This window comes from Balaenoptera physalus (genome assembly GCF_965194825.1).
Source record: "Balaenoptera physalus genome assembly, chromosome: 7".
Classification (NCBI taxonomy): domain Eukaryota; kingdom Metazoa; phylum Chordata; class Mammalia; order Artiodactyla; family Balaenopteridae; genus Balaenoptera; species Balaenoptera physalus.
The window spans coordinates 111,346,879-111,362,829 of record NC_138886.1 but is presented as its reverse complement, the minus strand read 5'-3'; the positions used below and the strand labels follow the sequence as shown (position 1 = coordinate 111,362,829).

The 15,951-nt window shown below is 39.9% G+C and overlaps 1 protein-coding gene and 1 long non-coding RNA gene across 5 annotated transcripts in view; one reads left to right on the top strand and one right to left on the bottom strand.

The window, feature by feature from the left end:
• Positions 1 to 15,920, bottom strand: part of BNIP3L (BCL2 interacting protein 3 like) — a 28,772-nt gene extending 12,852 nt beyond the window's left edge. For 2 of the 4 annotated variants that reach the window (XR_014265561.1, XM_082469054.1), the window contains exons 1-3: positions 15,716 to 15,920; positions 8,216 to 8,399; positions 4,351 to 4,423 (exon numbers count right to left, since the gene is read on the bottom strand). Coding sequence is in view for 3 of the 4 variants with exons in the window: in XM_082469054.1 (XP_082325180.1) it covers positions 4,351 to 4,423; positions 8,216 to 8,399; positions 15,716 to 15,815 (357 nt within the window). In the remaining variant the exon portion in view is untranslated. The remainder of the gene's footprint in view (positions 1 to 4,350; positions 4,424 to 8,215; positions 8,400 to 15,715) is intronic. The other 2 variants (XM_082469053.1, XM_082469055.1) reach the window with 2 other exon arrangements.
• The window catches only part of LOC309664125, a 764,383-nt gene that overhangs the window by 630,562 nt on the left and 117,870 nt on the right, over positions 1 to 15,951 (top strand). The window lies entirely within an intron of this gene.

Genomic DNA, 15,951 nt, shown 5'->3' with positions numbered 1-15,951 from the left:
TCCTCATTCACTACTGCCCTGTGCTTCCTTTTATTAATCTTAAATTTGCCAGCTTTAGGCTTTAAATTGCCTTCTGATTCTTGGAATTTCAGAATATGGTAAAAATGCACTTAGTCTAATGAAGTAATATTCATGCCTTTATCCAAATCAATAACCCTCGCTCCACACCTACATCTATTCCGATAGAAGATTCTGATCATTTCAGCCTATTATCATGGGCAGTCCCTTACCTTCTAATCACTTACATTTTCCTTCTCTGGCCCACCTCAAGCTCTCTTAGGTCTCTAAATGTGGATATTAAACTACATAGCACAGAACAGATAAACCACAGTTTTACAGGAGGGAAAAGGAAGACATTTTCAGTTTGTATCATCTTTCAATGACACCCGACCCTGTGCTGGCCTATTTGGTCCCAGAAACACACTGAAAAACGCCTCTGAGAGACAATCTACCGTCTATTTTCTGCTACAAAACTGACTCTTGAGGACCATCATCCTAAAAGTCCAGTTTGAACAACTTTTTCCTAAATGCATTACACCTTAAGCCTAAGGTGTAATGTACCATGACTCACCAGACATGTTTTAGTTCATTCTCACGACCTTGTGAGCTCTTCTGAAATCAATCCCATTCATCGACTTATTTTAGTAGAACAGGGGCCACAGGCCCAGACAGCCCTGGTTTCAGTCCTGACTCTATCACTTACTTGCTTTTGATCTTAGATAAGTAACTTAATTAAGACAAAGCTTCATTTTTTCCAATTCATTCATGGGCATTATGTCACCTCTTTCACTGGACTGAGAACATTAAAGTGGGAAAAAATTTAAAAAAAAAAAAATTAGCACCTGGAATATATCTAGTAAATATTAGCTCCTTTCCTTCCTCCTCCTAAAAAAGCTAAAAATGTCATATATTCCTCATGTAAACAATCTAAAAAATTCAGTAAGAGCAAGTACCATTAAGTCCTTTATTAACTGTTTTTAACTGTTTCCTAACCCTAAGCTTCTTTCTAATTCATGAAAAAAAAATCCACCTTCCCAAACCCTAAAGTAATTAATTTTTAAATTATCATTTCTTCAATTAAAAACAAGCAATGTAAAAGGCTTTTTGAAAGTTCAAGTATATTATTCCTATTGATTTCTCTCTTACTAAAAGTCTTACTCTAAAGGATATAATGTTTTTCTTATAGGAGTTAGATTACTTTTTCAAAAACGTAACCTGGTTTAAATTGACTGATCTGGACTTCCCTGGTGGTGCAGTGGTTAAGAATCTTCCTGCCAATGCAGGGGACACGGGTTCGAGCCCTGGCCCGGGAAGATCCCACATGACGCGGAGCAACTAAGCCCGTGCGCCACAACTACTGAGCCTGCGTTCTAGAGCCCGCGAGCCACAACTACTGAAGCCTGTGTACCACAACTACTGAAGCCCGCGTGCCACAACTACTGAAGCCCGCGTGGCTAGAGCCCGTGCTCCACAACAAGAGAAGCCACCGCAATGAGAAGCCCGTGCACCACAACGAGGAGTAGCCCCTGCTCGCCGCAACTAGAGAAAGCCCGCTCGCAGCAATGAAGACCCATGCAGCCAAAAATAAATAAACTGATCTGACTGTTAGTATCATTTACCCAAGGCTTGATGATAGCCAGTGCTCTCCTAGGTACTTATTTCTGAATAGGGATCACACTAGCAATCCTATCGTGATCTGACACAGAGGGCAAAATCTTCCATTTTCTCTCCCGAATTTCACAAATTCCTTGGGAATTCTAGGATGGATACAGTCCGCTCTACAATTCCACTTAAAATTCAATTCTCAGGTGAGCCTAATTGTACACGTGCCATCCCATAAGCCAGGACAGCTCTCCTCTGTGGTTATTAGTTATTAGGTAGATTATTAGGGGAGAAAGGCATGTGTGGAGGGATAGGGAGGTCTAAGGTCAAACAGGCTTGGGAAGCACAGCTGGCCCTCAGCATCTGTGGGTCACACATCGTGAATATGGAGGGCTGACTGCACTACTCCAGTCTATATAATGGACTTGAGCAGCCTCGGATTGTGGTATTGCGGGGGGCGGGTCTTGGAACCAATCGCCTGAGGATACCGAGGAATGACTGTACTTGGTTTAAATCAACAGATTTCTTTACGTCGGGAATTGTCAAGAGCCTTTAATATGCTGCTAGGCACTGTGACTACTGGAGTGGGAGGGTGAGCGAGCCGAGAGGCTGCAGTCTTTCCTGCTTATTTGACTTCGGAACTATTTTATGGACCTTCCCATTCAGCAAATGTTCCTCAAAACACATTTTGGGAAATGCTACTCCGGATTTTCAACTTGTCTGTACAAAAGGCAATACAATGCAGACATCTTCCTCACGAAAGACTGCAGCAAAGAATTAATTTCATTTCTCCATCTTGGGATTCCTTAGTACACTTTATTCCCATGGAAACTTTATATTATATTCTCCTCTTTATTAGCTACAGCTTACTGCACATGACAAAACTGACAGACATAAGTGAGCAATTCCACAATTCCAGTCAGCCAACTTCCTACGTGACAGCCTTGCTACTACAAGTTTCTCTACAGTATAAAGTTCATCATAAAATAAATTAGTATTCCGTCCCACAGAGTTTCTAGGTTTCAGAAAACAGCACAAATAAAGCACAGTCAACACAGGGAGAAAGTGTGCAGCTTCCTAAACAGAAATAATACTGGGTGGAACCAACGTAACATGCAAAATATTTCCAGTGCAAAAGGAGCCAGGACACTGCACAGTGAGAACTCCACAAAACAAAGCTTCTGTTAGCATTCACCCAAACATTCACTCAACATATATTCTTCAAGTACCTTAACATGGGAGAAAAAAACAATGCCTCCTGTTCTCAAGAATTTGCACTCTTGGGCTTTCCTGTTGGCTCAGTGGTTAAGAATCTGCCTGCGAGTGCAGAGGACACGGGTTCGAGCCCTGGTCCGGGAAGATCCCACACACCGTGGAGCAACCCATGCGCCACAACTACTGAGCCTGCGCTCTAGAGGCCGCGAGCCACAACTACTGAGCCCACGTGCCACAACTACTGAAGCCCACACGCCTAGAGCCCGTGATCCACAACAAGAGAAGCCACTGCAATGAGAAGCCCGCGCACCGCAACGAAGAGTAGCCCCCGCTCGCCACAACTAGAGAAAGCCCGGGCGCAGCAACAAAGACCTAACACAGCCAAAAATAAATAAATAAAATAAATTTATTAAAAAAAAAAAATTTCGCACTCTGACACTTGCAGGTGATCTGACACATCAATAAAGTCAAGGGCTGGCTATGAACATTCTAAATCATTAACGACAATTATTTATTTATCCCAAGTTTTACAATAAAAACCTTTGTAAGCTTTCAATACTATATCCATCTATATTTCCAACAATGTCAACTCCTAGCGAAATTATATTTAACTTCTTTACCTTAAGGAATCCTGCATAATTTAGGTGAATTTTGTCTCTAGCTTGATTTGATTTCAGACGCAAAAAAGTTTTCACACCTGGTTCTACAACAACCTTCCGTTTCATTTATTCTGTGAGCTTAAATAAGACATGTGCCTCAGTTTTCTATTTATAAACTCAAGAAACTAGCCTGGAATATTGGAATGACACATTATAGACAAGAATTTCCCAATTCTTTTAGGACCCCAAATTCTTAGTTGTAAAGGAGCATGACGACCACAGCAGCAAAAATTCCAACATCAGAAACTGAATAACTTAAAATGGCTTCAAAGTATTTTTCTAAAATTTTTATTGGAGTATAGTTGATTTAAAATGTTGTGAATGTTGTGTTAGTTTCAGGTGTACAGCAAAATGAATCAGTTATACATAAACATGTATCCACTCTTTTTTAGATTCTTTTCCCATATAGGTCATTGTAGAGTACTGAGTAGAGTTCCCTGTGCTCTACAGTAGGTCCTTATTAGTTATCTATTTTATATATAGTCGTGTGTATATGTCAATCCCAATCTCCCAATTTATCCCTCCCTCCCTTCCCCCCCTGGTAACCATAAGTTTGTTTTCTACATCTGTGACTCTATTTCTGTTTTGTAAATAAGTTCATTTATACCATTTTTTTAGATTCCACAAATAAACAATATCATATGATATTTGTCCTTCTCTGACTTACCTCACTCAGTATGACAATGTCTAGGTCCATCTACGTTGCTACAAATGACATTATTTCGTTCTTTTTTATGGCTGAGGAATATTCCACTGTTCAAACTATTTTTTAAAGTCTTCATATTCTTTACTATATTTCAGCAAAACAGACTTAGAGATTTGCAGTTTTCCTAATTATCTAATGCAAATCAGAAAAATAAACATACACACACACCTGAGAGCTATGGTCCCTGCTGGTGTGCATTTCCACATCAAACATGATCTGCCCATCTTCTTGTGGGGAAGGGCTAGAAGAGAAAGACACATTTATAGCCATTAGTTTTAATTCTCATTTTGTCAAATAAATTAGCCTCTACTGGAAATTAGAAAATTAAAAGTTATAGTGGCATGGCTTTGAAAAAGCAGCAAATCAGAAAGTATACCATAACCCCATGCAAGAAAGAATGAAATTGAGCACCCTTACTCCCAAATGTTCTAGAATTTTTCAGTGGTGATAAATTCCTTTGCAATGATAAATCTGCAACGGAAATACTACCTAAAGATACAAGACTGTCACATTTTCTTATTTTTACTCTTTTTCCAATAAATGTAAAATGATCTTCAAATTCAGAAACTCTAGTTTGGGGTTCTTTTTCTCAAAGTTCTTTCATTGTTAAACAATTCAGCAGCTATTCTCAAAGTGTGAAAGCAGCTCTTAACGACTCTTTCGAAGGGTCTTTGAGGTTAAAATTGTTTTCATAATACTATCAGGATTTATTTGCCTTTTTCATTCTCATTTTGCCATGCGTGTAGAGTGAAAATTTCCAAAGGCTAAATTATGTGTAATAGCACAACAGAAAGAATGTAAAAGCAGGTGAGAATCCAGCTGTTTTCTATTAAGCCAGATATTAAAGAGATTTGCATAAATGTAAGACAATGCCACTATTCTTACTGATTTTTTTGGTTATGGAAAACAGGTAATCTTTGTTTAAAAAAGTTACTTATGTTAACATGTAATAGGCTTATTGTTGAATGAATACATATTTTTTTAATGTTCTCAGTTTTAATTTCTCATACAGTAAATATCAAAATATATAACCCACAAAAACAAAAGATCTTTGGGGTCCCCAATAGTTATTACGAGTGTAAAGGAGTACTGAGACCAAACAGTTTGAGAACCACTATTTTACTTATTTTTGAAATACTGACTTTGAGATATTTCAGAGTGAATTATATAAACTTACAGCAAGTGATAACCTTTAACAAGTACAAGATATTTTCCCAGAACTATAAAAATTTACAGATAAATTTTTAGACAAAGATACATGGTCACAAGCTGTACTTGATACAAGAGATGAATACAATGTGCTAAGTGCTATTCTTAGCTTTATCAATGATTCCTTGTGTAACCACAGCGAGTCACCAGATCTTTCACTACACACCCCACGTCTCCAAATGTAAACTCAAGTGGGCATGAAGGATGCTCCAGGCTTAACTTGCTCAAAGGAATAGATACTAACTATCAACGCTGTCAAAAGCATGTGTACAATGGTAATATATAGAGATGCTGGTGAGATTGACTGGAAAGTAAGTAAGATCACCAGTCTTTGACTATTATAACTGACGTAGGAGATTCTTAAATGGGGGAAGGAAAAGTGAAAACCTGGTTCCATACCAAACCACCATATTACTGTATTTAGAAAATTTTTGTCTTGAATGAGAAATCTCAGGCTATAGCACAGGAACCAAGTAGAACGAGGGACTCTTGTTGTCCTCAGTGTACTGTTATTATGCTCATAACACTGTTGGATTCACAGCCAGAGATCAAGTTAAGGACCAGCCTTACAGAGCCATGACCAGGTCAAGGCAGCAGAATGACCAAGTCAAAAATCCAAGAGAAGCACAGCTCTACTTTACACTCTTCTTACCACTGGCACCAAGCCCACTTAGACAAATACTCAACATTTCACTGGTAGACTGATCCATTTGGGATGCATTATTATCCTGGCTCATGTTAGGATCAGCTGGGGAGCTTTTAAAATTTTCTCATGTCTCGACAACAGAACGAGATTCTCTAGGGACGGGGTCTGTGCACTGGTATTTTTAAAAGCTCCCTGGGGGAATATAGTGTGTAGGTTGGAAACTCCTACAATAGGCTGGAGCACAAAGCAAAACACATAGGGGGTCTCTTCTAACAACCACCACAGTGACAAAAATATACTGACAGAATAATTTTTAAATTTTTAAATATGTATGAAAATATACATAAATTTGCTTGGGGACGAATAGCCAACAATCCTAAAACACTTCCGCCTACAACAAGCACTGCTTAACAACCTCAAATCCAGAGATGTTGGCGATTCAGATGACATGAACTGTGAAGACATTCTTAAATGTTCAAGTGTTAGATATCCCAGGAGAGCATTACTGAGCTAGAGTTCTAGGCCTCCCCTGAGACGTGACCAGCAACCCAGAGCCTGAAGATGTGTAAGCAGAGAACAGGAAAGTGTCCAAGTGCATCTGCCACATCTTGATTCACATGTTCAGAAACCTAACTGAAACATGATCACGGGAAGATGAATTCGTGTTCGATCACAAGTATAACTGCAACCACACATGACATAAGATGACCAGAAGGGCGGGCAGGTGATCTTATCTCCGCTCAATGACAGCACCAAGTGAACAGCAGGTAAGGGACTCACCAGTACTTGAACAGATAATAAAAGGCTTATCAACAAGCCCATAAGCAGCAGAAAACTTCAGAAACCCATCCGTGAGTCTCACAACATAAATGCAACATAATATAAACGTGCTTCTCAAAAACAGACTAATGTCGCAGCTCCCAGAATTGGTGGCAAGCTGCTCAGAGAAGAGCATCTGCTCTGCTTCTGCTCATGACAAGAGCCATCCCGGCTCTTCAGAAGCACAGGGACACGTGAGTGATGTGACAGGGAGGTGGGTGTGCCAGAGAGCCGTCAGACCAGTCCTCTGCGGCCTTGGTAACATCAGTGGATCGTAAGTCATGCAGGCGCTTCGAACATGATTTAACTCTTGATTCTCCTTTTCTACTTTTTCTGATAAGAAATAATATGTACCACACACACTATTTTTACCAAGTATAAAAATTTGGAAGAAGACAAATGGCCATCATTCCATCCCCTAGAGATAATCACTGTTTTACATTTTTAGATGTCCCCTTAATCTATTTTCCTGTGTATCTGCATTTTCTACATGGCCAATAACAGTGAACTCTTAATTAGCCAGAAGATCATCCAGTACCCCAGAATGCTAATACTATGGCTGTCGCTGGTCTAAGAATGTTCAATATACCACTATGTCATTTAATACCTAGTCCCTCTGGAAAAAAGAGAAGCTTGTACTGAAAAATAAACTAACAACTCAGTTTCACTCTCCTCATACGTGTCTGTATTCTTAACTCTTTCACCATATGCAGTCCTTAATTGAAGAATGTCTCCCCAAGCCAAATATAGAAAAACGAGGTCTGAAACAAAACTTCCTCTGAGCTCTAAGGAAACACAATGGCCACCTTCAAAATTAACTATCTTTACAGATCTTGGTTGGTGCTTCCACTGTGCAAATACGGCTATACAACAAGCTGAATCAACTTGTAGTTCCTGCGACTCAAACATTTCCTGAATGTCTACTATATACCAGCATCATGACTGTCAAGGGTACAGAGGAGATGAAACAGGATCCCTGCCTTTTAAAGCCTCACAATCTAGAAGGGAGGACAGAGATTACAGAGGTAACTGTATTTGAGGCAGAAAAAGAGCTGTGAAAGGACAAAGGAAAATGGGAGAAAGATTAATTCTGTAAGTAAACATCTATACCGCTGACTTTTAAACTAGTAAACATCTGAAAACGACACAATCTGACTAAGGAAACTGATTTAATCTGAGGAAAAAGTGGGCACTCATGTCCTTGTCAATTGGCTATCTGATTTAAATACACATGCTGTAAGAAATCGGGAGTTGTAAATTTTGTCAAATGAAGATGTAAGCAATTTATTTTTTCTAGTGGGAAGTAACCTCGCAACCCATCCATTTCCAGAATTCCACCAAAACGTGGATCTCACGTACCTGTCACAGTGAGAACTGCCTCTTGAACTGCTCTGTCCGGATTCATGCTGTGCATCCAGAAGAATCTTCTCCATGTCTCCATTGTGGATAGAGGATGAGGAGGGTACGTGTTCTAGCCCCCCATTTTTCCCATTGCCATTATCATTGCCATTGCTGCTATTCATGGGGAGCTCCACCCAGGAACCTGTTGGACAAGTCAGATAACTGCAGTTAACCACCGCAGAACAGGAGTCCCTCGTGTGCACACAGCATGTGAATATGGTGAATTCAGATAAGAATTCTGGCTCGCCTCAAACCAAATGCCAAAGTGTTCTGAAGAAAATAAACAAGGAGCAATAAAAGTCTGAAAATCTATATAGTTCTGTTCCTGAAAGAGCTCGTGCAATCAACTGATTTAGAAGAAGCTGGACCTCTAAAATGAGTATCTCAGAAGATGTGTCTTTCAGCCAGTTTTCTCTCTGGTTAAAACTTAATTTGCATACAATAAATACTTTACTGAAAAATTTTAGGTTGCTTTTCAAAAAATAAACAGCTACTTTATTACCAGACAGGGTACTTACGTTTAATATTTTAATTACATATATATTTTTTCCACAGTCTACCTCAGCTATTTAGTTGTAGCCTCTCCATCTACCTCAGCTGTTTAATTGTATCCTCTCCACCTGTATTTAGAAACTTCATAAAGGTCATCTAAGTATGTTAACAACTGTGCCTTAATTAGCACAAACAATTGAGATGTTCCTGGAGAGGGAACTTAAATCCAATCATCAACATTTCAATATGTGTGCAAGTCTGGAGCATAAAATGAATGCAGCTGGCTCTTAACTAAATCAGGCGAGAATGCTTAAAAACCCTTAAAAAAAGCTTTATCCCTCTCCCACACATTAGCTTCTTCCCTTCCTTTATGCCTCACTCTTTCTACTTCTCCTTTCTCTATGCACTAAACATACCTTGCAAGCTTGTCTTTTCTCTCTTCTCTCCCACAAGTTCCCACTTTCTAGGGTTTTCATGAAGCCTTGTTGGTTTGGGGCAGAAAACCAGGCATCTGCTACGGGCAACACTGACGTTGCCTCAGGCAAACAGTCAAAGAGGGTGGAGCCACAGGAAAGGATGGGGCCCTGGTAATTTGGACTGGTCTTGAAAATACTGGCTCCATGAGTTTGCTGACTACATGAAGGTCCTTTAATTCTAATAAGCATTGACAACAGGAGCCAATAAACCAACTTCATAACAAAGAGAATGGTGTATTTTTTTTTCTGATTTCCATTCCTTACAACAAATTTTGTTTTAGAAAACATAACCAAGCAGGTTGTTGGAGCCATTTCTCTAAACTCCAAGCAGAAGTGTTAGAGAGAGCTCTGTGGCAGAACAGTCTTCCATCCGTAAATCAGAATAACAGGCTCAAAGCCTAAAATGCACTCTAAATGAGATGACCGCTAATCTAGACCCAGAAGTGAACTCAACATCACCCGTCTACAAGAAAAGCTCAAAGGTAGCCCTGGTTGGAAATCTGACTCTCCCACTTACTATGACTTTCCGAGCTTCAGTTTCCTCATTTGTAAAACAGAGATGATTACACAGTACCTTCCCCCCAGGGTTGCTGTGAGGATTAAATAGAGCAACACAGGTAAAGTGCCTAGTAAACAGGAGATGCTCATCAATACACTAGTTACAAGAGCTGATATTTGTAATGTACTCAGAACAGCGTTTGCTCCATGGAAGTGAAGTCATCCTTTCCCTCCTTCCCCTCCAAGGCGGCCCCAGTGGCTGTCAGAGTCCCATCATCACCCCCGATTCTCTGGGACTGCACTGCCAAACAACACAACTCCATGACATCTCCATGGTCTCATTCTGTCCACACACAAAAATGGACACAGACTAGGCAGTACTCAAAATGGAGGAAGAAATTCAACTAGCAAAGCTAGTAAGATAGATCTAACACTGAAGGTCATTTACCTAAATACTTGTGGAGTGCCTCTGGAATGCATAAGAAATATACCACGAGCATCCCTAAATTTAGAGCTCTACAAAATACTTTAACTGAAAAGAGCGACAGAGAGAGAGGTATATGATGAACAAACTGGTTTTTTCCTACTCCCACTCTTTCTAGGACTGTCTAATTTATTCTACACCAGTGGGACCAGTTCTTGTACAGAAGCCCAATGTGAAAAAAATAAAAGGCTGGAGGTGCTCTGGCAGAAGCAGGACTAAGGAACCAGGAGTTCTAGATGGGTCTCCGTGGAAGCCAGTCTTCTCTAAAATACAACTAACGTTCACTTGAAGCAGCTGATCAGAGAGAAAAACGGCTGTTAACAATATCAGGTTTTCAAAACCTTGCTTTTTTGAAGGACTTCCAAACCCATATCTAAATTCTACCTTCTACATTAAATATATGTAAGTAATCATAATGTAGGAACTTGAGGAGACTCACCCAGAAAAGCTTAGTGAAAAGGACCTGTAATTGCCTTAACACCCTGTAACGTAACTGCAGGCATCTCTACTCAAGGCAGACAATACCTATCGGGCATGTATTAGCATAGTGGCTCAGAGCACAGACTGAAGCCAGACTCTCCTTCTACCTTCTATCACGTCCAGTTGTCCCAGACTCCCCTTCTATCACATCAAACCGTCACAGCCTAGACAGGTCATTTAACCTCTCTGGGTTCCAGTAACCTCTCTGTTCCAGTTTTCTCATCTGTAAAATAGGGATAATAACTGAGTCTACCTGAAGGTGATCAAAAGGTACAAACTTCCAGTCAGGAGAGAAATAAGTCCTGGGGATGTAATGTACAACATGGTGACTATAGTTAATAACTGTATTGTGTATTTGAAAGAAAAGAGAGTAGATCTTAAAAGTTCTCATCATAAGAAAAAAAATTTTTCGTAACTGTGTGGTGATGAATGTTAACTAGACTTACTCCGGTGGTCATTTCAAAATGAATGAATAAATAAATAAAATCATTATTTTGTACACCTGAAACTAATATAATGTTATATGTCACTTACACCTCAATTAAAAAAAAACACACACCGAATGGTTGCCTGCACATAGTGGAAAAAAAGGAAACAAACACCACATCTACCTCATAGGGTTGTTGGGAGGACGACAGGAATAAAACACAACGAAAAGTTCCGAGTACGTAACAAGTGCTGTGTTAGTTACTATTATAATTATACTCAGTATCTTTTAAAAACATTTCTTACTACAAAATTAATGCATTCCTTGAAAATGTAAACATCAGTACATGAAGGAAAAAAATTGATACCTCTCCTCCCAACCTCTCATTCCTACTCTTAAAGAAAACTACTTTTAACAGTTTCATATGTAGACTTCCAGAGAATACTTTTGTTTTTTGTGTTTTGCTTTTGTTATTACAAATAAAAACAATGCAATTGTACTATATATATTTTTCTGTAAATAGTGTTTCTTACCTAACAACTTGTTGATGTCTTTCAATGTCAATATATATTGCCTTACTTTATTCTTTGGAACTGCACTGCATCCCATCATAAAGATATACCATGCTTTAACTATTATCCAAATGGCAATGGTTAATCATCACCCAAATGACTGTTTCTAATATTCTGTTATTACAACCAGGACTTCCATGAACATTCTGCTGGGTAATCTGGCAATACCCATTAAAAGCCTTAAAATGGTAGATTTCCTTTGACTCTTAATTCTGTTCCAGTAATATCATCTATGGAAATAATCAGTTCTGCAGAGAAAGTCAGGACATAGATATCCATTAAATGTTTACATACTTAAAGCAATTATACTCTAATAAAGAATTTTAAAAAAAACTTTAGATCTGAAAAAAAAATGTTTACATACTAGCTTTATCTTTTGCGTAAAGTGGAAAAAATCAAACTTATCTTTCTCAATAGTTGAACTACACATACCTTTTTCTCATCTCCTAGTTCATTCCTGATTTATAGCCTCAGAATTTCTTGACGTTCTAACACTACCAATCCTCACAAAGTCCCTTTTTACTTAGAAAGGAAACAAGACGTGAGGACTGTGCTGTCCAAGCAATACAATGAAGAAAACAAATCTCAGAGTGAATTCCCTTCCTAATAATTAAGCTTTAAAATTAAAAACTGGAGGCTCTACTATATTAAAAGACTACTTACAAACTAACAATGGTTCTCTTACGCCAGGTGGTACATATACACACTACAGGAGCTATTTTCTAGTTTAAGTCTGAGAACTGCTAAGAGGATTCAGAGATGCACGCTTCTACATCCTGTAATACAGTTCTTCGTGAAGGTTGGTCCAATAATTGATTGCATTCATGACTGTATGCTGTGTTTACTCTCTATAATTTTATAATCACCAGTTCAATCCTCTTGCAAGGACAGTGAGGGAATGGGGGAAGGGAGAAAAGGAAAAAGAGTATTTCTCATTCTTTTCCCAACTTTTCAATTCCATGTGTAACTCATCCTAACCGGGGCTAACACATTTCATTATGTCTTATTTTCTTTCCTCAAAACATGTACTTTATTTCAAGTACCTGATGCTGGAATCCAGACTAAGAACATTCACTAACATTTTTCTAAAAAAACCAGTATTATAAGGCATTGGAGTTTCACGTGTCAGCCTTAAAAGTCTTCTTGCCATACTGAGGAAGAAAGTACATCATAGCTGTAGATATTTAAAAAGATAAAAAAGGCTGTACTAAAAAAAAAAAAAAAAAGAAAAAAAAAGGCTGCACTTCCTACGTGAAACAATAACAAGAATTTTATTACTACCATAATTTTCCTCATATTACCTACTGAATTTTAAGACATAAATGTCCAATATTCTTAAGTAACTTGATAGTTTTCTCTAGAATAAAACTATCAACTGGAAAATATCCTTTTAACTTTGTAGGTAGTTCAGATATTTGTCCACTAATTTGTAATGAAAGCGAACAGTTCCCATACAAGGATAAACTTAAAAAAAAAAAAAATCAAAGAAAGGTTTCATTATTCCAAATATTTCAATAATTTTCTATTAAAACTTTGACCCCTGAACTAAAGATAAAATCCCAAGCCAGAGATAATCTGTACAATGAGTTCATCTCCTGTTTTTCAGAGTTGTGCAACTTTACGCAACAAACAACTTCAACTTATCAGCAATTTGGATAGTATTAGATGCCTGAATAAGTTGTTTTGCTCAGTGCCCAAAAATCACTTGAAGGAATCAATAAGGCTTCTTGTTTTGTTCAGTCCAGTGCTGTATAATGAGCTAAAAAAGAGCAAAAGGCGAGAGGAGCGTAATGAAACATGGCACTTACCTGAAAGCTTTTCAGTAACATTTAAAAGCAGCTCACCCTAGCTCAAATAAAATACTTTCTATCTAGCAGATTTCCCAAAGCAACATTTTGATATCACACACAGGCTGAGCATTCTTGCACTTCTGTAAGAGCTAATACAAACGTAGCAGTACCTGATTGCCAAGGACATCAAAGACCTCAGAGGTCTGTCAGGACACAGAGGAAAACCATCACACAGAGCTCAACCCCATTTTTCTGTTACATGGTCAAAGGAAAAGAAAAATTCCTTTGCTTTCTGTGAAGTCGGGTACACGTACTAACCAAACAGCTAACTTGTTAAGTATCACAGGAAAACTGGAGTACAATTAAGAAACAGTACATTAAAAAGAGATCAAAAGGCAGGTCACCTCTATACATTAGGTGGCATAACACTGAGAGAATAAGAAACACACATAATCAGGGGATTGTGGGCCAAGGAAAAGAAGTGTCCTGAAAGCAACACTAGATCGGGTGAAAGTAAAACCTCAGCTCTAGGACCTAGCCTGCCGTGAACTTGGACAACACACTTTACTCTATACCTGTTTGTTTTTTCTTTTTTCTATTGAAGTAGAGTTAATTTACAGTGTTGTGCTAATTCCTGCTATAGAGCAAAGTGACTCAGTTATACACATATACCCATTCTTTTTTTCTGTATCTTTTCCATTATGGTTTATCCCAGGAGATTGGATATAGTTCCCTGTACTATATACAGTAGGACCTTGTATTTTATCCATTCTAAATAGACCTGTTTCTCTACCAGTAAATAAAAGTGGACAGTTATCGCTAAAGTTTCTTCCCGTTCTAAAATCACATGGTTCTAAAAATAGGTAATTAATTTAAAAATGCACATTAATATGTGAAGCAAAGAACATTAAAACACACAGACATTAATCTTAATTTACTGTGGGAAATAATACCTAAATCTTACATTCTACAACATTAAGACACTTAAAAGTTTTAATAAGTCAACATTTAAAGAATCACCTAATCAAAAGATGGAGCAAGAAAAATAAGCAATGAAAACATCTTCTGAGGACAGGAACTCTCTTCCCTAAAATAATTGTTAGGCCACGCTGGAACACCTCCCTCTGATGAAAGACCTTGCAGTGCCTTTAAATGTCATTTAAGCATCCAACTGATTTTTAAACGACTTCATCTGGCCATACGCTAACTGTCCCAACCACCTCTTTCAAAAGGTAAATTACAGGAAGGTTAAGGCAAGAACCTTTCCAAGACTTCCAGCGAGCTTTAAAGGCAACAGGGAATCACCTTAGAACAAGATGTCTAAACACCAGAATGTTAGCAAAAGCAACCGTAGTTGGTCGTAATTCGATACTGCCATTAACTTTCAACCGCCCCAATGTACCAATGTATTTTTAATCCCGTTTCTGAAAATTCATTGCCCCAGACTCCGTGATCTGTGCAATCTTGGATGGTTCAAGAAGCTGTTCGTAAGCAGGTTTACAGGACACACAACCCCAATGTTTAAAAAAAAAAAAAAAAAAATTACTTGAGCAACTCTGAAACATCTTTAAAAAAAAGTAGTATAGCCTCCTCACCGCCCCCCCCGTCACGTGATACAAGTAACCACTAAATTACCAAATAATTCTGGCCAGCTTGTGCTAACAAAGGAACGCAACAAGAGGGCTCACATTTTGAGCCCTGGGGGAAGGCCGACCCAGTGAGGTGGGGTCAGCCGGGCTTGGCCCAAGGCCTGCCGCACACTTGACCTCCCGCCCGTCCCTCGCCCGCCCCCTCCTCTCGGTCCGCCGCCCGCGTCCATCCCCTGGCGTCCCCGCCGCACGTCCCCATCCCTGCCCACGTCCACTTGGCGGCCCGCTCCGCCCACCCTCCCTCCCCGCGCCTCAAGGCCCGCCCCTCCACGCCCCGATTGGCTCCGCTCAGGGGCCCACCACAGGTGGGATCCGCTCGACCCCCTCGTCTTCCCACCCAACTACCCTTCCCAACGGCGAACCCAAGCAGCCCCCCACCCAAGACCCCAGGAGGGAGCTGAGCCAGGTCTGGAGGAAGACAGGAGCAACTCCTCCTGACAGGTGACGGGAGCTGTCAGTCATCCGCACATCCTCGGCCTTGACCAATGGGCTGCCTTCTCCTCCCGCTCCCCGCGCGGAGCTGGCGGCAGCGGCCCGAGCAGCTCCTCCTCCCCCATCCCCTTTACCGAGCCCGCCGGCCCAGCACTCACTGTTGAGGCCGGCTGGTGGGGGCAGAGACTGTTCACCTTCCTCACTGTTGTTGTTGTTGTTGTGCGGGGGCGGCGGCTGCTCTACTAAGTGAGACGACATCGTCGGGCGGCTGGAAGAGCTGCGACCGCAGCAAGACCGTCTCTGGTTCTTGGGCAGCAACACAACAAGCCGAGTCCCCCGCCCCCTTTTCTGCGCCTGCGCAGTCCCTCCCCTGGCAATGACGTCAGGACCCGCC